The sequence below is a fragment of the Delphinapterus leucas genome, chromosome 7 (genome assembly GCF_059928025.1).
Source record: "Delphinapterus leucas isolate spDelLeu-1000000601 "Yukka" chromosome 7, BTC_Dleu_Yukka2, whole genome shotgun sequence".
Lineage (NCBI taxonomy): Eukaryota > Metazoa > Chordata > Mammalia > Artiodactyla > Monodontidae > Delphinapterus > Delphinapterus leucas.
The window spans coordinates 2,477,108-2,499,234 of record NC_143135.1 but is presented as its reverse complement, the minus strand read 5'-3'; the positions used below and the strand labels follow the sequence as shown (position 1 = coordinate 2,499,234).

The window sequence follows — 22,127 nt, the reverse complement described above, 5'->3', positions numbered from 1 at the left end:
GCGGGTCTGGCTGAGGATCTGCAGGCCCTGCCTGGAGCTGGTTAGAGCACAGAGGTGCCCAGCTTGAAACACAGCCCCACCCCCCCATGCCAAAAATGGGGCACAGATGGCGGCCAAGTCCCAGACCACGGTGTTTCCACGTGGCTGTTACGCAGAAGCTGATCACTGGCGGGAGGGCTGCTGCCTGGTTGTCTGGTCTCCTGGGGCCTGGGTGCAGAGACCATTGGTGATGCTGGTGCACCAGCCCTTTGGGTGCTTGGGGCCACTCTGGTCCACAGCCACCAGCTGGAAAGTGGCCCAGGCAGGATTTGGGCCCTTCTGCCCGGCATCCATCCTGGGAGAGAAGCTTCATCTCCTCCATCCCCCAGGTATGGCCAGGGAGATGCCCCTTTTCCCAAGGGTGCTGGGTGCTGACCCGTCCATCTCGGGGAAGCCTGCTTGTGTGTGTGTATAGGTCGGCCAGGGTTGCTACTATAATAAACACCACAGCTGGGGCGGCTTAAACAACAGACATTCATTGTCTCCAGCCCTGGAGGGTGGAATCCCAGATCCAGACGTGCGCAGGGCTGAGTCCTCCTGAGGCCTCTCTCCTCGGCGTATAGATGGCTGTCTCCTCCCTGTGTCCTTACAAGGTTGTCCTTCTGTGTGTGTCTGTGTCCTGATCTCCTCTTTTTATTTGTTTATTTATTTATTTGGTTGCGCCGGGTCTTAGTTGCGGCTCGCTGGCTCCTTAGTTGCGGCAGGCGGGCTCCTTAGTTGCGGCGTGTAAACTCTTAGTTGCGGCATGCATGTGGGATCTAGTCCACTGACCAGGGATCGAACCCGGGCCCCCTGCATTGGGAGCGCGGAGTCTTATCCACTGCACCACCAGGGAAGTCCCCTGACCTCCTCTTCTTATAAGGAACCCAGTCCTGTGGGATTAGGACCCACCCTAGTGACCTCATTTTACCTTAATCACCTCTTTAAAGACCCATCTCCAGAAACAGTCACATCTGAGAGACTGAGGGTTAGGACTCCAGCAAATGAATTTGGAGGACACAATTCAGCCCTGACCGTGGGCAATGGGGTGGCCATAACCTTGGGCGCCCAGCGCAGTGGGAGAGCTCATCAACAGATTCCTGGGCTGCGATTCTATTTTTATTTCCTGTGCAGCCCACACGTTTGCAGGGAGTAGGATTTTGAGGCCATCAGAACCTTTAACACCCATAAATGTGCAGAAATGTTTTCAGATTTCACTCCCTTAGATCTTGACTGTTTTATAGCTGCCCGGGCGCCCTTGGCCAGCATTTTCAGCACGTGCACCTGGGATGGAGCCAGAGGCCCACACCACACGGTACGAGAATCACACACACACGGAGCCGTTGAGCTTCCCTGGGTCTGAGCTCCACCTGTGGGCAGGAAGTCCAATCAGGCGAGTCGTGGGCGTTTGTAGGGTCGGCACGCCTGTGGCCATCAGGTCCTGCTGCCCTCTGGCCTTCCCACCTGCCAGGCCATCCTCTCCCGGCCACAGCATCCCAGGCCCGGATCAGCTCCCCCATCACCATTGCCCGCTGTCCAGTTCAGCAGACACCCTCTGCAGTGGCCCTGGGGAAGCCAAATGTGGCCTTTCCTTCAGGCTAGGTGGACAAGGGGACGCTGCAGCAGTGGGCCGTCCGTTCTGACGCTCACAGACCTTCCTGTACCAGCAGCTGTGTGCAGAGTCCTGAGAGCTGGCCGAGTGTGCTCTCCTGCCCTGTTCTCTGCAGTGCTGGCGGGGGTCCCCAGGGGTCCCCTGCCCCTCCCTGTTACCAGACCTGACGGGTGCCCTCTGGGCGCCGCGTAGGGCCTGTGGAGACCTCCACCCAGAACTCAGGAGGGGGAGCAGGTACTCAGCTGTTGGTAGCAGTTGCTGTTTCAGGAGGTGGTCCCAGGGGTGCCTACTAGGCCTGACCTTATGGGCTTCCTACTGAAGCTCCAAACGCAGCAGAAAAGGGAAAAACGACTTCTTCCACGCCAGGTGGGTCCCTGAGGGGCTTCCCCCACGTGCGGCCACCACCAGCCCCGCTGAGCGCCCCGCCAGCTCGTGCACCCCCACCCCCCCACCCCGGCCCCGGCCACCGGAGCTGCAGGCTGGGCTGGCGGTCAGTTTTTAAACTGCGGTTTAACAAATAATGGGAGGAAGACACACAGGCAAATGACTCCCCTCCTGCCTGTTCATTATTTTTAAACTGTGTCTGCTTTTTAGTTTATTTTTAAATCTCAAAAGCACAAGGAACATGCTGTTTATCTCCGGCAAGCCTGTTCTCTCCGACGTGACCATTCACCACTTCCCGGCCAAGCCTGGAGCATCCCGCCTCTGGCCGGGCCCCAGTTGGCCTGATGGGCAGGAATAACCCCGTAGAACCCATGGACCCCAGACACCCGCTCCTTCAGGCCATGGGGGCCTCTCCCTGACCAGGGCAGCTTACCCGGCTCAGCCCCTGACCTTTAAAAACCTTATCATGGGCTTCCCCGGTGCGCAGTGGTTGAGAGTCCGCCTGCCGATGCAGGGGACACGGGTTCGTGCCCCGGTCCGGGAACATCCCACATGCCGTGGAGCGGCTGGGCCCGTGAGCCATGGCCGCTGAGCCTGCGCGTCCGGAGCCTGTGCTCCGCAACGGGAGAGGCCACAACGGTGAGAGGCCCGCGTACCGCAAAAAAAAAAAAAACCTTATCGTGTTCAGGGGAAATCTTTCTACACTGCTTTACCCACGTGATGCCTTGCAGGCTTAAGGTATAAACGAGAAATAATTTAACCCTTTTCCTGGTGACTTGGGTCATTACAACGATTAATTTTTTCTAATGCTTAACATTTTGTTGAGGGCTCTTGACATGGTCTAGCTCCTTTAATCTTTAAAACCACCGTATGTGGTGAGTTCTGTTACCACCCCCAGTTCACAGGTGGGAACGCTGAGGCTCAGAGAGGTGAGGAAGCCTGCCAAAGTCACCCCCCGCCCTCACCGTGGTACATGACAGGCCGGGATTGGAGCCAGCTCACCTGATGACGCTGCCGTGACACCGAAGCCCTGGAGGGACGCTGCCTCGTGCGGGGCTGTTTGTCCCTGTGCTAAAAGGCCCCAGACACCTTTTCTTAAACTTCTTGTCGTAGGGGTTGTCAGTTATTTCTTTCCTTAAAAAACAACTTGTTTCGGCTTCTGGTCCGCCCGTATCTGGGATGGACTTGATGAAGAAGACTGTTAGAAATGTGTGCAAAGCAAGAGTGAGTAGGAGCTGAAGGAGGGCCGAGATGTGTCAGGGAGTCGTGAGCAAAACCACAGCCGAGATGCTCTGTGATGCTTCCCTTCACGGCTGCCGAGAGGCTTGCTTTTGTCCGTGTTCTGCATCTCGTTCAAAACCCAGTAGGGCTCTTCCGGGTTGTTCGCAATAACCGATGGGTATCAAGTGCCCACTGGAACCCAGAATTTCGGGGTATAGTACAGGCACCCCCTCTGTTCAAACTCAGGACCAGCTGTGAGGTGCCTGGCAGTGCCAGCTTCGGGTGTGAAACCAGGGCTCAGAGACGGTCCATGCCTTGCCTGCTCCGCCAGCTGGTAAGTCCAGAAGCCCCGCGCAGGTCGGACACCGGGTGCCCCAGATCAACTGAAAGGCAAAGGAAGGGAATGAGGGGGACCGCAGATTAAGAGACTTAGAAGGGGGCCTCACAGTTGGACCCTCGGGATGCACCCTGGATGATGAAATCGTAAAGGTGAAGGTGAGGGTCTGGGAGGACCGGCGGCGGGGCCGTGGCCGGGACTCGTGCCAGATGGGCTCCTGGGGTGACTGGGCAGCGCTGACTTCTGACCTGGGTGGTGGCCGCAGAGTGTTTGTCTAGAGGAGCTCATGAAGCCGAACGTCTGTGTGGTTTTCTGTATTTACATTTTATTTTATAATAAATGAAGCTTAGAAGAGAAGCTGCTCTGGGTGGAGCCCTGGGAACGGGACCCGTGACAACCCAGGCCGTGTTCCTGCTCTGGGTGAAGGGACCACAGGGGCCTCCTGACCAGGAGGGGCCCGCTCGGAGCAGCTTCCAGCATTTTTGGAACAGCTTCCCGAGTTGCACCTCTGTGGTCCAAAACCACCTATACTGGTATTTTAGAACATGGTTAAGTCCACCCACTTATTTTTACTTAAATAAATGTGTATCTAAGAGAAACTTTAAACTGTTGCTGCAGTTAGAAAGCCTTCCTCACATGTAATAAATAGCAGGTAATATAAAAATGCACAAGCAAGCGTGAAACACCAAACTGTACCATCGGTCGCTCTCCTCGTTTTGTCTGCAGTAGCTTTGTGCCCAAGGCTGCCCTGCTTCTGTTAAGTAGAGAGATTCGCGATGATGGAGCTGCAATAAAGACCCAGACTTCTCTCCCTTGACACCCTCAGGAGGCTGGAAAGAGAAATGAAAAAAGAGACGCTTTCCCACTGAGACCAGTGATGACTAATGCACCCCTGCATCACCTGGCTGCATCCGGTGTCTGCCCACGTTTTAGAAATGTGTGACGTGCTTATTTCGGGTCTGGCTCAGGACGCAGAGGGGGCTTCAGTGGCCGATTCGAGGGGCTTTGAGAGCTGGCTTTTTCCTAGGAGTGGACAGGGTGGGACGGAGACCCTGCTGCTCGGAGACTGGGAGGTGACCTCAGCGAGGGGGCCACCAGGGTGCCCAGCGCAGTGTCGCCGCGTTGCCTGGAGACCCCTCCCCAGGGATGGGCTGGCATCTGCTGAGTCGTGGGCCCTTCTCCAGGGAACACCGGCTTCCTCTGTTGGGTTCGTGCCGGGATGGTGCGCTCCCCCTCAGCCTCGCTTCTCGTGGGGGACGGACAAGGCAGGGGCTGGCGTGGACGTGCCCCAGATGGGGAACAGGGAAGAGGCGCCCAGGTCAGCTTCACTCGAGGTCTGCACATCTGCTGCATGGAGCAGTGACTCTCCTGCCGTGTCAGCAGCGCCCAGGGGCACAGGGTCCCTCAGCGGCGTCCTTTCAGTGTCCACACACTCACCTTTGGTTCAGGCCAGTTTTGAACCCCTAGTGTGAGTGTCCAGGGAGGCTATAACAAAGGACCACTCGTGGGGCAGCTTTTTTAAAAAAAATATTTATTTATTTATTTATTTGGCTGCGTCGGGTCTCTAGTTGCGGCACGCAGGATCTGCGTTGCCGCGTGAAGGTCGCGCACGCGGGGCGGCTTTAAAACCACAGAAACTTGTTCTCTCCCAGTTCTGGAAGCCAGATTCTGAAATCAAGGTGTGGGCAGGTGAGCCGCTCCTTCTGAAGACTCTGGGGGAGGAAGCTTCCTGCCTCTCCCAGCTTCTGGGGAACCCGGGCATCCCTGGACTTGTGGCCGCGTCCCTCCAGCCTCTGCCTCTGTGGTCACCTGGCCTCCTCCTGTGTCTCTGTGTCCTGTTCTTCTCTTATAAGGACACGGTCATTGGACCAGGACCCACCCTGCTCCAATGCAGCCTCATCTTCACTCGGTCACATCTGCAGAAACCCTATTTCCAAAGAAGGTCACTTTCACAGGTCCCAGGGGTTGGGATGTCGACATACCTTTTGGGGGGGGCCTCATCACACCCGCCGCACCCAGGAGTGGGTGGCCACAGTGGGCAGTGGCCAGGAGCTTGCTGGGACTCCTGGAGACGTGGTGGTTAAGAGCTGGGCTCTGACTGACCGAACGGTGGGAAGGAGAGGGGATGGCACTCTGGAGACAGGGGTGACATCACGGATGTGGCCACATTGTCCTCCCAGCGATCCTGGATGCGGGGTCGGGGGGCTGCCTTATTATACAGATGAGATCGTTTGGGCCTCCGGAGAGGCAAGGACCGCTCGGGCGCCTGGCTGAGCTGGGTGTGACTGCTGGGGAGACCTCCCCGCCAAGGGATGGGATGTGTCCTGCTTCCCCTGGACCAGCGTTCGTCCAGTGAGCTCTCACAGCACCCACACCCGCGGGGCACAGGTCGCTGGCCCCGGTATCTGGAGGTGGGACATCGTGGTCCTTGGCCTCCTGGCCGCTGACCTGCGCCTGAGACATGAACCCCTCCAGGTCCACAGTTCCCTGTGTCCTGCTAAAGCGATCGGCCAGGCCTGGGTGCACCAGGCATGCCCACCCCCGGGCCAGGTCCTCGCTCCGCGCTCAAGGGCCCCTGGTTCCTCCCCTCCTGCGAGACTCTCAGCGGGTCCCAGGCCCTGGGGAGTGAACCGGGGAAGAGCAGCTGTGCTTGTGTCACCTGTGTTTACCTGGGAACCGAAAAACACTCTTTCAAAAGAGCCTCTTAGAAGGCAAGAAACGTGCCAGCTCCTTCCCTGGGGCCCTGGGACTCTGGCTCCTGAGGGCAACTCCTGGCTGCCTGGTTGCGGTAGGAGCTGCCCTGGGCACGCCTCTCCCTGGTCCTGCAGCCCTTTCTGCTCAGACCTGGGGCGCTGGCTCCCCGGGCCGCAGGGACCACTCAGGAGGCTGCGGTGACACGAGCGGGGGAATCGGCAGCCGATCGGGTTCAGAGGCCTGCGTCATCGTGTAGGGGCGCGGGGGTGAGCGCTCAGGGTGGAAAAGGGAGACAAGGGCCTCGCACAGCTGTGTACCAGCACCCGGCACTTAGGACACCCTCGGCAGGGCCCAGTGACCAGGCTGGCCGTACCCCAAGCTGCCGGGCGCCCGGCCAGGGCAGGGACTGCCCGTTGACACGTCGGCGAGAGCCGGGTCGTTTTGATGATCAAAGAGGAAGAAAGGGAGCAGGGTTGGGGGCTGCCCTCACCTTGGGGGCACACGGGCGTGCGCCGGCGCGGGGGCCGAGGGCTCGAGCCACCCGACCCGCTGGCCGTCGGCTCTGGTCAGCGCCTGGCCTCACCTCTTGGTGGTGGGGTTGCCTCCTAGGAGGTCCCAGAGGACGTAAACCCAGGAGCCTGGGAGAGGCTGCGGTGTGCGCCCGACCAAAGTGGGCACAAGCGTGCTGTTTGGCCGTGAACCGTCCGTACGGGCTGCGCGGGCTCCGAGCCTGCTGACCGGCCACACGGCAGCCCCGCGGGCAGGGCCGAGGAGCGGGGTCCCGGCGGTGGTGGTAGTGGGGAGGGAAGTGACGAGGGGCTTGCTGCCAGAGTCCCCTGCCCCAGCACGTGTTGCAGCGCTGTCTAGGCCGCCCAGCAGGGCAGCCTGCTGGAGAGATGGCCTCCGAGGGGTGACCGCCCCCAACCCAGGCCGGTGGGAGCTGAGGGCAGCACCCGGGCCCCCGCTCCCAGCCTCTGCCAGGTTTCCGGCTCGGGGCCTCTGGTGGGGTGTTGCTGATCTTGGGGGGCTGTTGTGAATCAGGAGATACGCCCTGGACAGCCGGGAGACCCACATAATCAGGCCGGAGTCTGTGAAAGGCCTAGGGCAGGGCCGGAGGGCCCCAGACCGCTCTGCAGTGGGCGAGGCGGGGGCCCAGCCGCTGGGGGTCCATGCTCTTGGGACGCTGCAGCCCACCGAGCGGCGGGCACCGGGGACCCCCAGCTGTTCTTCCCACTCGTTACCTGGCTGACTCTGAATCTGGATCACCTTCCCCATTTCGGGGAGGGAGCACTGGCTTTTCCCCGGGGTGCAGCCTCTGATCGGCTGGCTGTCACCTTTTCAATGTCCTCAGAGGCACCTGGCTTGTTTTTAGTCTTTTAAACTCTGAGCCTTGTTTGGGGGATGGGGTGAGGACAGGACTCTAATGTTATGTGAATTTCTTCTCTCCTTTCAAGGCTTTTATTAAATTCTCCCTTTAAGCTTTCAAGAGAGAGCTTTGAGCCTCTCCTTTTTGACTCTGTATCACGGAAAATGTGAAATACGAAGGCGGAGAGGACAGTGTAACAGAGGCTCCCTCGATGCCCCGCGGTCCCCAGAGCCGACCCCGGACGGGCGCAGCTGCACCTCATCTCCCTGGACTCGGGTTTAAAATAGAGCTTCGTGCTCACCTCCTGACCTTCACCCCCGCTTTCTCCTTCTTTTGTCGCCGGCCTTCATAACCGCCGTAGAGCACGTGTTCAGGGTGGAGGTGTCCCCAGGTTCCCCTCCAGGTCTGTCTGTGCGGGGTTTCCAGGGCAGGGCCCCGTGGCCATCCACACACAGTGCTGGGGAGCAGAAGGCAGTGGGGAAGGTTCTGGAAGGTCACACCCCGGACAGCCCCCATGACCTCGAGGAGCTCCTGGAGGGGTCAAGCCCACCCTCCCCGAAGACCCTCAGGAGAGACTCCAGGCGCTGTTTCCTCCCTGCCTGGCGGAGTCCCGGGATGGGCCCCTGGGCCGTGCGTCCCCAGCCTCTGCCTCTGCTGTGCTCTCCCGCGTGCCCCCTGCCCCCCGTCTGTTCATGGCCCCTTGGAGCAGCTCTGAAGGTGGAGAGGTTACTTCCTTAGTCAGCCGAGTCTGGTTCCTGAGCGCCTAATGGATACACATCCCACTCGGTCAGATCACCCCCACCTCCATCCCCCCCCAGGAGCATCACCATTAGTACATGCTACTTGCCGAATGCTCCCCGGGCACTGGGGCTGCAGGGACAAGCCGGGTGCCCCACCTGGGGTACTGCTCCCAGGAATGGAGGAGATGCCGCAGCAGAGGTTCTGAGACCTGGTGCGGGGTTGGGGGGGGGGCTCATGTGAAGAACAGGAGACGAAGAGCTAGGATTGGGGGAACAGCCCAGGGGAGTGGCCCTGGGCCAGACACCGGCCCTGCCAGGTGCTAGGAGCTGAGGGCCTCTCGGTGAGGCTGGGGCGGCCGTGGGCATCTGGAGAGCAGGCTCCGGTCCACTCCGGCCTGGAGGTGGAGGGGCCGTGCAAGTGGGGGGAGTATGGGGTTGTTGGCTCCCAGAGAGGGGGTCCAGCTGGGCGAGAGGGACCCCAGGCTTCCCCACGCTCCTCCAAGGCCCTCGGGCCACCTGCCATTGCAAGACCACGTTCCCCCGAGTTCCCCGAGTCCGGGCCAAGAGCTCCTCCCGCCCCCTGGAGGCCCAGCATCTCTTGCTTCTTCTGGTTTGCTTTCGGGCTGCTGACAGCTCTGCCGGGGGCGTGCTCCGCAGTAAAACGGGCGCGCGCTCTTCGTGGAGAGCAGACGAGACGGAGAAAGTCGTATGGACTGATTTACACACTCACGGGTTGATGGCTTCCGTCACCGCGCCCTGGAGCCTCTGAGGACAGCCCACTCCTTGGCACATCCCTTTCGAGTCCGCAGCGTGGTCTCCGTGGCCACGTTTGGCATCCGCTGCACCCACGTCCCTTCGTTTACTCGCCACCTACCTGTCGGTGGGTACTTTCACTCCTGAAAATAGCCCTGCAGAGCAAATCCTCCCACACGTGTCTCTTGGCACAGATATTGTCTACATGGATTTCACGCCCCATAGTAAATTTCTGGAAGTCGGATCATTGGCTCAAGGGACGCTCGTGCTTGACACTTTGATTCACGCTCACAAACGACCCTCCAAAGAGGCTGTGCGCCTTCCCCTCCCTCCGTCCCTCCTCAGGGCTGTGTGCTCATGGGGTGTCCGCTGGGCTGACCCATAGGGCACAAAGGAGCAGCCTGAAAGCAGGGGGCTTCCCGCCGAGCAGCAGGCCATAGTCTGTCGCCCTGGGCCGGCCTCGGTCTGTGACTGGCCCTGCCTGAGCGCTCGAGGTCAGGTCAGGCTGACCAGCAGAGGCAGGTCCTGTGCTCAGCCCTTGGGGACACAGAGTGTAAAACACATCCGACCCCGAGGGCTGCAGCCGAGCGCCACCTCCTCCTGGGACCTCTGCCAGGATCACCTGGACCCCTCCAGACCGCTGTCCAGCCCAGCCCCTGGAGCAGGCCTGACCAGGCTGGCCAGACCTCTGCCACTGGAGAAGGAGGGGCTCGCTGAAGCTACACCGAGGGCAGGCTGCCCGAGGCTCGGCTGCAGGACGACACCCGCCCCCATGCCCTGGGGACCCAGCGAGTCGTAAGCCTGGTCACACACGCCCGGTCTGCGCAGAAGCCACCTTTCCTGTGACCGCGACTCATTATTCTCACTTTGGAGCTGGGGGGAGGGCTGAGCCCGTGGAGTTCTTCTCCCTGAAAACTGAAGCCTGGGCAGGATCCCCGGGGGCAGAGCTGGGGCCTGGACCCGCCCCACCACCTAGCCTCCCCCAGCCCCGGTCCGCTGTGCGTGCCCGTCCCCTCTCTGAGGAGCACGGTCCTTACTCATCACTGGGCTTTGGGGGGCACTGGGGCAACAAGACCCCTCTGTCCTCAGCCGAGCCACGTCTAAACTCTCAGCTCCCCCTGCAAACCAGGGGCGTGGGGGACACATGAGCAATAGAGGCGCCAGGCCCCCTCGGTTTATGGGCTCCACGCCCCTGATACTCTCGCGGTCCGTGCTTCTCTGTGCCAGGCCCTGCAAAGGCCAACGCCATCCTCTCCCGGGCCTTGGAGGGACCCCAAGATCAGCCCCCTTCCCGAGGAGAAACCTACCTGCTCCCCAGCACCACGTGCCGGCGGCTCAGCGGTTCTGCCGAAGACACGTAACCCAAAGTGCAGCGGAAACCCAGGGCCCAAGCCAGCCGGACGGTGGGAACCAGCCAGACGCCCTGTCCCCGGGTCCAGCAGCCATGCCCATCGGGGGCCCCGGCCACCATGTTGCTGCAGCCCAGCCCCCTCTCAGGCTGGGGTCTCCGCTTATATCTTCTCTCCCCCTCCCTTGCAAGGGCCCTCAGATCTTTAGAGACCCCTTTCCACCCTCCCACAGAGCACACTGCTCACCTCCCGGGCCTCCACCAGCTCCAGATGTCCGTCCGGGTTTCCCCGATGTAAGCGTCAGTTAGAAGTGATCATCGGTTGCCCTGGGCTCTGGGGCCGACGCTGCTGGGGCTGGCGTGACCCGGGGGGCAGCGGGCAGCCCCCTCCACTGTTCTCTAACGGGGACTCCCCAGACAGCCCCCTCAGCCCACCCGAATCATCAGGGAGCACCGCTGGGCAGTGTGACTTTCCTCCAGTGATGACACAGAGAAAGCATGTGATGGACCACCGCTCGTCCCAGAAGGGCCACAGGCCTGGGTTCCATTCAGACCCCGTCAGCCTCGGGCCCCCTCCCTGCCCAGGCCTCGCCTGTAAAATGATACTCGATTCTTGCTGGGTCGGAGTGGGGGGCTCGAGTCTGTGATAGCACCTTGAGAAGTCGGCCCCCGAGAACACACCCCTGGGATGCTCGGGCTCCAGGGGACACAGCCCTTCCCAGCCTCGGGGTCCCCAGCCGGTGCTGGGCCGGAGCCAGAACAGATCTTCGCAACCCTCGAGAACCCTGGTGGTCCAGTGGTTGGGATTCCGCGCTCCCAGTGCAGGGGGCCCGGGTTCGATCCCTGGTCAGGGAACTAGATCCCACATGCCGCAACTAAGACCCGGCGCAGCCAAATAAATAAATACTTAAAAAAAAAAAAAAAAAAAGGAAGCAGCAGCTGGGGGGCAGGAGCAGCTTGCTGGAAGGTTCAGGGCCGATGGGGGTGACACCAAGCTGAGTGCTGGGGCCGGTCCCAGCTCTGGAGCGGGGTGTCGGGCAGCGGGGAGGCACCGCTGGCCCAGGGACCCGGGAGACCAAAGGCAGGGGTGCGTGAAGCTGCCTGGCATTTGGGACCTGGTACCGGGGCCTTGTGCGTGGCAGGAGAGCTGCCACCTCCCAGGAGCTCCCTGGGGGCTCCATGGTGGAGGGGCAGGGGCGGGAGGGTCTGAGGCTTCGTCCGGGGACGGAGCCCTGGGAGGTTAGTCGAGGGGGCGACAGGGCAGCGGGCAGCTCTGCCGAGGGTGATGGGGCAGAGGGAGGAGCTGATGGGTGTCGGCCTGACCCAGGCGAGCGGGAGGGGCAGGCGCAAGCAGAGGGGACAAGGGGACGAGAGCCACTGGGACTCCTGCAGGCCAAGGGGGGCACTGCGTACCTTCCCGTGGGTGGCAAGGTGCTGTTACACCTCATCCCCACCCCAGGTCTCTGCTGGGCTGGGCGCCCCTGAAACTCCCTGCAGTGAGTTGAATGGTGACCCCCAAAAGGTACGTCCAAGTCCTAACCCCAAAAGCCGTGAATGCATCCTTACTTGGATTTAGGAATTTGCAGGAGTAGTTAAGGGAAAGGTCTTGACCGAGGTCATCCTGGATTATCTCGTGGACCTTAAATCCCGTGATTTAGGAGAAAGGGAACGAGAGGGAGGTTTGAGACATGGACATGCAGGGGAGGCCACGGGAAGACAGAGGCAGAGACTGAGGGATGTTTCTGTAAGTCACAGAGTTCTTGGGGCCCCCAGAAGCTGGAAGAGGCAGGAGGGAGCCTCTGAGGGTGTGGCCCTGCCGACACCTTGATTTCAGACTCTGACCTCCAGAACTGGGAGAGAATCCGTTTCTGTTGTTTATGAACTGCCCAGCATGTGGTCCTCTGTTCCGGCCGCCCCAGGACACCGATACAGCCCCTCTCTGTGGAAACCTGTTAATTCTCTCCAAAAAGCCTCAGGACGCAGTGAAGCTGCCACTGTCACCGGCCACCTCTACAGTCAGCAGGTGACAGGGGACACTGGCTGCTGTCACCTCTAACCTCCAGAAGGAGAAGGCCCTTCTGGGTCAGGCCCTGATGGGTAAAGCCACCAGTCCCTCTGTCTCCTTGGACTGGCCTTCACTGGCTGGGGGGCAGAGGGGGGATGTCAAACCTCCTCCCCAGTCAGAAAGGACAGCCTGGAGGGGGTGGCCCTGTGGTCTCAGCACGTGGGTGCCTCCCACACATCAGGTCAGGAGCCTGACCTCTCATGGGGCCAGAGAGGGCGCCGCCCCGGGGGCTGGGATGGGGCTGTCTCTCGAAACCAAGGGAAGGTGTTTTAGGGCGAATGATGGGGCCCGGAGGGAGCGCCGATGGGCAGGCTGGGTTCCCTGGGGCATCCCCGAAGGCAGGCATAGACGAAGGGGCAGCAGGCTGTCTGGGCAGGTATCTGTAAAGCTCATCCTGACCCAGAGGGACACGGTTGACCCGAGCCGGCCTCCGAGCGGTTGCTGTGTCCCCGTCACTCTCGATCTCATTAATAGCTGTCACCTTCTGCTCACGAGGCGCCCGATGCAGCGTCACGCTTTAGAACTTGTCATTTCATGGCGTGACCAGCGTGTCAGGGGACAGACCCAGATTTAGGTCTCAGAGCTTGGAGGACAAGCCCTGCCTTCTCACCTCTCCCACAGGGCCATTTCTCAGCCCCAGTGGCCTCAGGGAGCCCTGACCTCGGGGGTCGTTGGGGGTCTCTGGACCCTTCTCCAAACCTCAGTATCTCCACCAGACAAGGCACGGTGGCGGGACTTGGGCTGGGCGGCCGCCGCTTCAGTGTCTGGAGGACGGGTCAGGCGTGCTGACTACACACCTGGTGAGAGGGCCATGGGTCCACTCCACAGAGCTCAGGATTGGCCAGAGGCTGGCAGGGCCACTGGCCACTGTGATTATGATCAATGGAAATGTGATAAGTCCTGCAATTTTGATTTTTTTTTAAAGAAACAGCGTCCATCATCACTTCTGCATAGTGCCTTCTAGACGGCTCCTCTTAATGAATTCAGCGTGAATTCCTTTCCATGTTGAATAATATTCCGTGGTATGGATGGACCACAGTTTGCTTAGCCGTTGATCAGCTGATGGAAGTCTGGGCTGCTTCTGCTTTTTGGACACGTGTGTGCACGCTGCTTGTGGATAGAGGTTTTCATTTCTTCCTCGTTTCTCTTTTGGTCTCTCTGTGAGCCCTTGGCATGCCCCCCCCCCCCGCCAATGTCTCATGGTTCAGGCCGATGTCACACTGACACTTTGGCACCAGGAAGCCGGACGCCCTCAAGTGGGGTTTGCTTGGGCCCTGAGAGTGGGCTGAGGGTCCAGTGAGCAAAAGGGTCTGGAGGCAGGGTCGGGGGTCCGCAAGCTTGGTGACCACATCCCTGAGATGTCAGGTCACCTTCCTGGACTGTCCCTACCGTGGCAGGACAAGGTGGGGCCCTCGGCCCTGTGCCAGTTTGGTCCTACCTGACTGGCAAGGCCACTTTCTCCGCCAGGCACGTGACAGGTGACAGAACGGGTTTCCCCAGAAACCACCAGGGAGTGGCAGGTGGAGGCTGTGACCGGGCGCCCACAGCCTGACTTGGGGGTCACTGGGTGGGGGGCTGCCTCTACTGGTTATCCCAGAAGGGCCTGGAAGGCAGGGCTTCTATTCCCGCCCCAGCAGCTGCCCGCCCAGCGGGTCAGTGCTGAACAAGGCCTTGAGCTGGACGCTGAAGGGGCGCCAGGAGCCATGCAGGAAGACCCCGTGAGCTCCAGCCGGAAGTGCAGACAGCCCCTCCCCGAGTTAAAACCTGCGGGCTGGGCTGCAGGAGGGCCAGGGCGGCGGAACAGCGCACAGTAGGTGCTCACGGATCGGGCTGCAGGGGAGGTGGCTGGAGGAGCACGGGACGTGGGGGAGAGAAGGGCGGCCCATCCACCCAGAGGGGTCCTGGGCTCTTGCAGGCGGCGGGGCCGGGAAAGCTGGGGACATGGCAAGGAGGCAGTGGGCTTCCCTGCTGTACGGACCTGCAGCCCAATAAACGTTCTCTCTCTGGAGTTCCTGTTCTGGCTCTCAGGACAGTCCCGGCAGATGTGGGCAGCCCTTCCCCTGGGGTTGACGCCGAGCGGGGGGGTCGGGGGGCAAGCACGCCTGCCCTGGGTGAGCTGGGAGTCGAGGGGGCGGTGCCACCCGGCCACATGTCCCGGGGTGAGTCAGCTCACCCTTGGGGCCTCAGTTACCGCATCTGTAAAATGCAGAAAAGGCGGGAAAACAGAGCACGGCAACACTTGCGGTCATTTTTGCTTCCAAGACCTAGGATCCTCCCAGCCCCTGGACAGGGTGGGAGGCCGGCAGGAGGGGAGGAGGGGCATGGTGCCTGCCGCCCACCTGCTGACTCCTTCAGTGCCCTGCAGGATGCGATGCAGGGGGGCGTGCGCCCCTTGGGGAGCTGCCGCTGTGTGAGGATTGGGACCGTCCAGCAAGAGGGAGTTTTCAGTTTATGCAAGGATTCGCCCTGGACGTCAGAGAAGCTGGGCCCCCTCCTGCTCTCTCCACGCACTCAAGTTGTGACGAAACCCCCCAGAACCCAACTCCTGGAAACCTCGGTGAGCCCTGCACCCCAGGGCTATGTAAGAATGAGCTCCAGCCCTACTGGAAACCCCACTGGCCCAGTGCTGGGTGGGAGGGTGTCGGGGGTCCATGTCCTCCCCCAGTGCAGATGCTCCTGGAGGAAGCCGGGTGCCGGCCATTCCCAGGTGAGCAGGGAGCCCGGGGTCTTCGCCTTCTGGTACTTGGGTCCTGAGAGCCACGTCCCGTCCTCGCCAGGAGCAGTCATGACAGGGGCGGTGAGTCCCACTCAGTGAGTCCCCCGGGGCTCCCCGTGAGTGGGGACCCCGCTCGTCTGAAGGCTCAAGGGGAAGCAGTTTCCCCTAAGCGAGCGGGCTGGGCGCACAGGAATGGGACCAAGGCTCTTAAGGGTCCCGAGAGACAGGTCATTCCCAGTGAGGCTCTGTTTCCCCCTCCAGCCTCGAGGAGCAGAGGGGGCGGCCCAAGCATGCTCGGCTGCATCTGGGGCAGAGAGGGTGCCCCGGCCCTGGATCTGGAGCTCGTTTCCTTCAGAGGAGAGATTCGGGGGGAACAGTCAGGAAAGGAGGTTTCACCCTCCACCGAGACGAGGCCAGGGAGGGGTTTTGTGGAGTCCGAAGCCAGTTGGGCATTAAAGAGGAAGCAATAGAATTGTATGTTAAGCCAGGTGGCGTGGCTTCTATGGTAATTGTTGTTTGTTTTTTTTTAAATTTCAGACTTTTTTTTTAAATTGAAGTACAGTTGATTTGCGGTGTTGTGTTAGTTTCAGGTGTACAGCAAAGTGATTCAGCTACACACATATATATTCTTTTTAAGACTCTTTTGTGCTGTAGGTTATTGCAACATATTGAGTGGAGTTCCCTGTGCTGTGCAGTGGGACCTTGTTGGTTATCTGCTTTATACAGAGTGGTGTGTATCTGTTAATCCCAAATTCCTAATTTATCCCTCCCCCCTTCCCCCTTTGGTGACCATAAGTTTGTTTTCTCTCTGTGAGTTATGGTGTGTGTTGTAAATAGTTGGTTCTTGGCATAAGTTCAGTTATGTGAACCCAGACCGTGATCATGCTTCTCTGTCTCAGCCCTCCGGGGGCTACAACGTCGACACCAAATAAAGGGCTGGCAGCCGCGTGCCGGGCTGCACGTCCTATGGAGTGTGGGGAGCAGGGAGGCGGGTCCGCTTCCCTGAGATCACATGCTCGGTTTTCCCACACGTTGTTCAAAGTCTTTTCCACCTGCAGTGTGGCCGAGGCTGGTTTGGGACAAGACTGGAGTGTAATTACTGCACGGCGTCTGCCCGCCCGGATCCCCGGGGCCATCAAGGCAAACCAGCTGAGGAGCCGGCCACGGGCCCACGCGTGCACGCCTGACCCTCACATTTGTGTTCCGTGGCCCCGTGGCGGTGTTCGCAGTCACGCTGGTCTTCCCAGCTCTGTCGGGAGCCCACCTCTCAGCCTCAGTCCCCCAGAGGGCTTTGGTTTCCCCATGGACGGCTCCCCGGAAAGGGGCCTGCGCTGTCTCTGTCCGGCCGCACGCCAAGCCTTCCCCGGCCCCGGCCATCGCTGCACTCCTGACGCCAGGCTTGTCTCTTCAGGGCTCGGTGCTGCAAACGGTTTCACGTTTGTTGGTGCTGCTGTTCTAAACCCTCTGCGAGCCTCGACTCCACAATAACCCTACGACGGGTGCTGCATGAGCCTGTTACAGACGAGGAAACCGAGGCACTGAGTAGGTGCGTGGCCAGTCTCCCCACCCCATGGTGCTGCCTCCCCGCCGGCTACACCTGTGCTCCTATCACGGGCCCCTGTGCCGTGTTGTCAGTGATCATAGCAGGAGGAGAGGGCAGCCTGACGTCCGGGTGTGTCGGTCAGGGTTCTCTGGTGTGTGTATCTGTAGACGTATAATCTATACGTAATAAACACGTATATATATATATAGAGAGAGAGAGAGAGGGAGAGACTTATGATAAGGAATTGGTTCGGGGCTTCCCTGGTGGCGCACTGGTTGAGAGTCCGCCTGCCGATGCAGGGGACGCGGGTTCGTGCCCCGGTCCGGGAAGATCCCACGTGCCGCAGAGCGGCTGGGCCCGTGAGCCATGGCCCGTGAGCCTGCGCGTCCGGAGCCTGTGCTCCGCAGCGGGAGAGGCCACAGCAGTGAGAGGCCCGCGTACCGCAAAAAAAAAAAAAAAAAAGGAATCGGTTCGTACCGTCACGCAGGCTGAGCAGTCTGAAGATCTGCGGGTGGTCGCAAGCTGGAGACCCAGGGGCACTGGTGGTTTAGTGCCGCTCCAAACACCAGCGGGCTCAAGGCCGAGGAAACGAGCGGATGCTTCAGTTCAGGTCTGAAGGCAGAAAAAAAATCCAACACCCGAGTTCGAAGGCATCAGGCAGGAGAAATGCCCTTAGTCGGGAGGCTCAGCCTTCTGTGCTATTTAAGCCTTCAAGTGATTGGACAAGGCCCGCCCACACTGCGGAGAACCACGTGCTTTACCGAATCCACCGATTCGGATGTTCAGCCTCATCCAGAAACACCTTCCCAGACACGCCCAGTATCGTGTTTGACCAAATGTCTGAGCCCCCATGTGGCCCAGTCAAGTGGATGCATAAAATTAACCAGGTGCCCTTCTTGTGACCTCCTTGGTCTCAGAAACGAGGTGCCCACAGCCAACCCTGGGCTGCCGCAAGCCTGGGGGATCAGGGAGCCTGGAGGCCCCAGCCAGGCCCCCAGTCTCCGGCTCGATGCTGTACAGCATGGTGGGTGGGGAGACGTTGCCCGTCCCTGGGGGTCCAGGCTTACTGGGTCCTCGGTGCCCCTCTCTCTGGTTGGGGAGGGCCCCGAGGCCAGACCGAGCTGGTGGACACCGTGCGGGGATTACGCTCTGTTGATGTCCCAGAACCAGCCTTGGGCACAGTCCAGCTGGGGTATGCTTTGCACGACTTGTGGGAAAACCGGGCATTGGATCTCCTGGACCTCACGCACCCAAGAGCACAGGGGTCCTGCGAGATCAGGCCCTCATCTCCCCCGAGCGAGCCAGCGTGCGCCCCCGACCCAGCACCGAGCAGCCGGGGGCCAGGCTGGCTGGCATTTAAGATGACCCACCAGCGAGCCTGTGAAGGTGGCACGTGAATGAGGGCGCCTCTTCTTGGCAAGAGGCAGGGTTTCTCCGCACTCAGAACTGGCCCGGGTCAGCCGGGCTGGGGTAGGAAGGAGGAGACGGAGGCTGCATCCCCCCCGCCCCGATGAGGCTGAGTTCCTGGTGTTCGTGTGGGGTCCTGAGCAGGTTTGGGGGCACCCTGCCACGCCATGCTTCAGCGTTCTCAGCCAGCAGACGGGGCAGCCACCTCCCTGCAGGAGCTACAGTGATGCCTGCTCAGGTGTGGCCAAGGTGCTGGATGAGGGGCGCCCGACCCAATTCCAGGGACGCTGCAGGGCTGGGGCACAGGTAGGGGCTGGGGGAGAGGAAGGCTTTGCTGCACCCACACCTCTGGATCCCACCACCATGACCTCTGTGGGAGACCTGAGCCTTTTCGGGGGCGGGGGCCCCCACCCAAGTTGGGGGGCCACATTGCTGAGTCTCTTAGGGAGCTTCTAGGTGCTTTCAGGAGCCCACCCGCCTCTGCACACGCTCTGCCTTTTCCTGGGCTGTGGGCGCCGCACCTCCCCTTCCCCAGATGGCGGTTGTCTGAGCCCCACATGAGCCCGGCCCTGCCTGGAGCTCACACCATCAATCACCCGAGGGACACAGAGGAGAGCTGGGCTGTGTGTGCCCTTCCCAGGTGGCACCACTCCCCGGCGGCACCGCCCTGGCCCTTCACAGAGCATTCCTTTGGGCCACCCCTTGCTGAGGCGCGCAGGGCGGAACCCAGCAGTCTGACCAAGGAGGGCCCGCTGGAATCATCCCCTCCCTTCTTCTGGGGGCCTCGCTCTCCATTAACACAGTCCAAGATGGTGGGTGTTGCTCAGGGAACCTGGGCCAGATTCTCCCCTGCGGAGGGAGATCCTTGACAGAGATGCCCTGAGGTAGAGCCCTGGCTGTGCCCATTCCCGCCCTGCACCGCCGAGGGCCAGTGCCCCCCTCCGGGGACCCCCAGCAGGCTTCGGCCCCACCCATCCGCTGGCAGCCCTCCTGGCCTCGTCTCCTTCTGTTTATTGGACGACTGCGCCTCCAGGGGCCGCCGCTCTTACCTACCTAGTTTTCAGGCCCGCTCAGCGCCCGCCCCAGGGCCACCAGGACAGGAGCAGCTGCGGAAGGTCCCATGGGGGGAGCAGGGGGTGGGCAGGGGGAGAGGCTGAGGCTGGAGGGGTCTGGAGGAGAGTGCAGGCTCACCTGAGCCCCCAGAATCCCCTCAGGGTCATCGATGACCCACCACTTCCCCTCTTCTCCCAACCCCCTCCATGCCCCTCCCTGCCTGCTGGGAGGGAGTCTGGGCCACAGCAACCCCTGGCCCACTTTGTTCTCCTTTTCTTATTGGAATTTCCCTCCCAGCCTCGGCCCTGCAATGAGGGAAGATGGGCGGGTGGCCATCTGCGGCCGGGTGCCCCCCAGGGCAGCCGCCTAACTGCTGTCCGTCTGCGCCACCACCCAGGCAGGCAGCGGCCTGTGGGGCGTCTCCCGGGGGAGGGAGCACGCAGAGCAGAAGCCCCGCTGGGAGAGCCAGGTCACAGGGGATGTCCGGGAGACATCAGCACCCCTGGGAGAGCCCCCAGTGTGCGGAGGACTTCGTGTCAGCAGCCAGCCCCGCAGCACGGGCAGTGCCTCGGGCGTGAGGTCACTCCGGGTCCCAGATCCAGCTGCCTGGTTCAGATGCTGGACCTGAGGGTGGGCAGCCCCGACCCTTGACCCTCGGCAAGCCCATCTCCTGGGGGGCTCCTGCCTCCCCTCCCCGTCGTCCTCCCCGCTGCCCTGCACCCCGCCTGGTTGCACAGCACCCGTCCTCTCACCGCCCCCTCCCCGTCCCAGAGCACTGCGACCAGGATGCAGTTTGCATCAGAAACTCAAGCTCTCATTTGGGACAGGTGGGTGGGCAGGGTCTGGGTAGGACAGGGTGGGGTCAGGCCTGCAGTGGGGACCACATCCGATCAGGCCGCAGTGGCCCGGGCTTCCCAGAACTGGGCGGGAGTGGCCTGATGCAAAGGAAGTGGCAAGTGGGCGGTGCCCAGGCCAGCCAATCGTGGTACTGAGTGTGCCAGTTGGCCCCTTGTCGGTCAGGAAGCCAGGTGGGCGGGCGCCAGGGCCCGGCCCTACCCACGGCCATGTGATCTGGCTGAGTCAGCCGAGAATACCCAGGCAAGGCCTCGAGCAGGGCAGGCCACTTCCTGCCCCTCTCCGCAGGGCTCAGGCACTCCGAGGTGGCCTGTCTGGGAACTGTCTCTCTGGGGGAGACCCGGCTCCCACCACCTCCCCCAGGATCCTGTACCCCACTTCCTTTCTGCCCCTGCCCTCAGCCATCTTCAAGGTGCATGGGGACTGGGGGCTTAAAGCTATGCCACCTCGCGGGGACCCGGGCACTGTTCAAGCCACTGGACCTCAGGCTGGTCTTTTCTGCTCTCGGGGCCTCTTTAAAATGAGATCTGCATCTTTAAAATGGGATCATGAGATCTGCTACCCTCACCTCTCCGATATCATAAGAATCACATCAGGTGGAATAATACATATGAAAGGGCCTGGGACGCGTCAGGGGTCCATCAGCACAGGTCCAAAGTTCTGAACACTGGTCTGGACCCGTCAGGGATGCGCCCACATGCCACGGTGCGCTGAAGGGACTGCTGCTCCCATGGTGGCTGCTCAGGCTGCCCAGTTTGAGCCCCAGATGCTAGGTCCAGCTGGGGGACAGTAGCCAGGACATGTTTCTGGACCCTCATGAGGGTCCTCTTGGCAGGGACTTCATGGTCACTAGCCTTGGGACCTTAGCAAGTTTCCCGAATGCAAATGTGTGGTGTTGACATCATGGTTGCTGTCCTTTAACTGACGGCTGCTGTCCTTCCCTGGGATCTGCTGACCTGTCCATTGGGTGTGCAGACAGAGAGCCAAGCAGGTGGGTTCACGTGGCTTCATCCCTGAGCTTATCTGACTTCAGAGCATTTTTCCCCTTGCCTTTTACAATCCGTTTTGTTCAAGCAGAATTAAGTGCACTGTGAGTGCAGGCACATTGGTGGTGGCCGGGCTGCAAGTGCGTGCTTCTCCTGCGCCCACCAATTAACAGAGAGCCCCCCGTGGCCCGAGCCGCATCTCCCCTGCCCAGGAACCCTTGCCCTCCTGCCCTCTAGCACAGTTAGGCCAGTTGTGACACTCAGCCACTGGTGAGAAAGCTAACCAGGCAGCCAGGAACTCACACTGGGTTCACCGTCTCGGCCTCTGCAGGGGACTTTGCCATCCCCACTCAGAGGAACCCCCCCTTTACAAATAGGGGCTCAGAGATGAGCATGGCCAGCTGAGGCCACACAGCCATTACAGGCAGGACTGGACCTTTTCCCAGGCTCAGAATTGTCCCCCCCACCTCCGCGCCTGCAGGTGGGATGCGAAGTGAGACCAGGATTCTGTTGGATTCCTTCTCAGAGCCTCAGCCCTTCCCACCGAGAGCTGCAAGCGGCTCAGCGGATTCTGGCCCCAGATAAGCGGGCTGGGCATCCTGTCTGTGCTGGCCGATAAGGCACCAAAGACCTTTCTTTACAAAGATCACATTGTTCTGGCCCAAAGGTGGGCCTCTGGTGGTGGAGGGAGGGGACAGTGTTTAGAGGCAAATAACTGCTCGGAAGGCAGCTTCCAGTGGGGGAGGGGAGGGGCAGGGTGCAGGCACCCAGGTGGGGCAGGGTGGGCTCTGTGCAACTCTCCAGGCCTTGATGTTGGCCAGGCAGCCTTGTTTAGGGACAGAGAGCTTGTCACCTACCAGGTGCCCGAGCAAGTGCTGGAGCTCAGGGACATGGGGCTGGCCCAGGCAGGGCCGAGCCTGACCTATACCCCGTCTACTCTGGGCCAGCACCACGTGGGACCCGTCTGCCCCCAACGCTGGGGGGCCTTCATGCCCCAGAAGGGAAACAGAAGCCGAGGAGCCAGCTCAG

At 61.0% G+C, this 22,127-nt stretch overlaps 1 protein-coding gene across 8 annotated transcripts in view; it reads left to right on the top strand.

Annotated features, from left to right (window-relative positions):
- Window positions 1–22,127, top strand: part of OSBPL5 (oxysterol binding protein like 5) — a 68,825-nt gene that overhangs the window by 10,390 nt on the left and 36,308 nt on the right. For 2 of the 8 annotated variants that reach the window (XM_022591099.2, XM_022591097.2), the window contains exon 1: window positions 11,781–15,095. The exons of 1 other annotated variant lie outside the window; for it this stretch is intronic. In XM_022591099.2, the coding sequence (XP_022446807.1) occupies window positions 14,688–15,095 (408 nt within the window). In that variant the 5' untranslated portion in view covers window positions 11,781–14,687. Of the gene's footprint in view, window positions 1–11,774; window positions 15,096–22,127 lie in introns of those variants that run through there. 5 more of the 8 variants (XM_022591100.2, XM_022591098.2, XM_089914341.1 and 2 more) reach the window with 4 other exon arrangements.